Genomic DNA, 1,355 nt, shown 5'->3' on the forward strand with positions numbered 1-1,355 from the left:
TCGACTTTATTCTCGTAATTTCGACTTTATTCTCAAAATATTTTGACTTTATTCTCATCACATTTCGACTTTATTCTCGTAATTTCGACTTTATTCTCAAAATATTTTGACTTTATTCTCATCACATTTCGACTTTATTCTCGTAATTTCGACTTTATTTTCAAAATATTTTGACTTTATTCTCGTAATATTTCTACTTTATTTTCGTAATTTCGACTTTATTCTCGAAACATTTCGACTTTATTCTCGTAGTATTTCGACTTTATTCTCGAAATATTACGACTAATCTCGTAATCTTAGATTTTTTTATTTAATTTTTTTAATGTGGCACTAAAATGCCGACGTAGAATAACCGGCGTGCTATATTTCTTTTGAAGATTATATATATATATAACCTGATATAAAATACAACGCATGGAAAAAGGAGCATGGACATTCTTTAAAATTTCTCCTTTTGTAATCGGAAAGATGACTGATTCACATGCCGCTTAAACTGAAGTGAATACAGCGATCTGTCACGCCACATTAAAGAGCACTAATCTCGTAATCTTAGATTTTTTTATTTAATTTTTTTAATGTGGCACTAAAATGCCGACGCAGAATAACCTGCGTGCTATATTTCTTTTGAAGATTATATATATATATATATATAACCTGATATAAAATACAACGCATGGAAAAAGGAGCATGGACATTCTTTAAAATTTCTCCTTTTGTGCTCCATGGAAGACAGACAGTCACACAGGTTCATAACAACATGAGGGTGAATAACAGATGACAATATGTCGATTTTCTCAGGGAGTGTTAAAGATTTAAAACACCTGTACTGTGTCGTCAGTGCAGATACCCACCTTTCAACCACCTCAGTATCAAAACAGAAGCGCTTATCAATCGAGTCAGTCTTCCTCCTGATACAGGACTTCAGTCTGAACTTCTCTGTGGGATTTGACATGACACCATTCTGTGAAAAGAGAGAGACAGATAGTGAGGATCTGATGCAAACAGCAGCTCTTTTCCAACAGATCACTGAAACATGAGCATCTTTGTACCTGTTTAGCTGTGGGTTTTGCCTCTGTGTTGCACATGCTGAAAGTGTTGCTGCCTTTTTCGTATGTACAATAATGTCGTGTCCATGCGCAACCCAAAGGCCCTGAAACACGTACGAGATGTGCATAAGGCATAAGTGATATTCTTGCTTGGCAAAACATTTGTCATTTGCAGCTCCCATGCTCTAAAATTTGAACTAATAAATAAATAAATGAATATATATTTATATTATATAATACATACATATAAAATACCTATTGTGAATAGCACAGTTGAAAGATACCCCCCCCCCCGCCCAAAAATTAACA

General features: G+C 34.2%; 1 protein-coding gene across 1 annotated transcript in view; it reads right to left on the bottom strand.

The window, feature by feature from the left end:
* The window catches only part of arhgap42b (Rho GTPase activating protein 42b), a 104,799-nt gene that overhangs the window by 25,130 nt on the left and 78,314 nt on the right, over positions 1–1,355 (bottom strand). Inside the window, exons 9-10 of the mRNA XM_016544196.1 lie at positions 1,050–1,150; positions 852–961 (exon numbers count right to left, since the gene is read on the bottom strand). Of these exons, the coding sequence (XP_016399682.1) occupies positions 852–961; positions 1,050–1,150 (211 nt within the window). The remainder of the gene's footprint in view (positions 1–851; positions 962–1,049; positions 1,151–1,355) is intronic.

Source organism: Sinocyclocheilus rhinocerous, unplaced genomic scaffold (genome assembly GCF_001515625.1).
Source record: "Sinocyclocheilus rhinocerous isolate Xijiao unplaced genomic scaffold, SAMN03320098_v1.1 scaffold3387, whole genome shotgun sequence".
NCBI lineage: Eukaryota > Metazoa > Chordata > Actinopteri > Cypriniformes > Cyprinidae > Sinocyclocheilus > Sinocyclocheilus rhinocerous.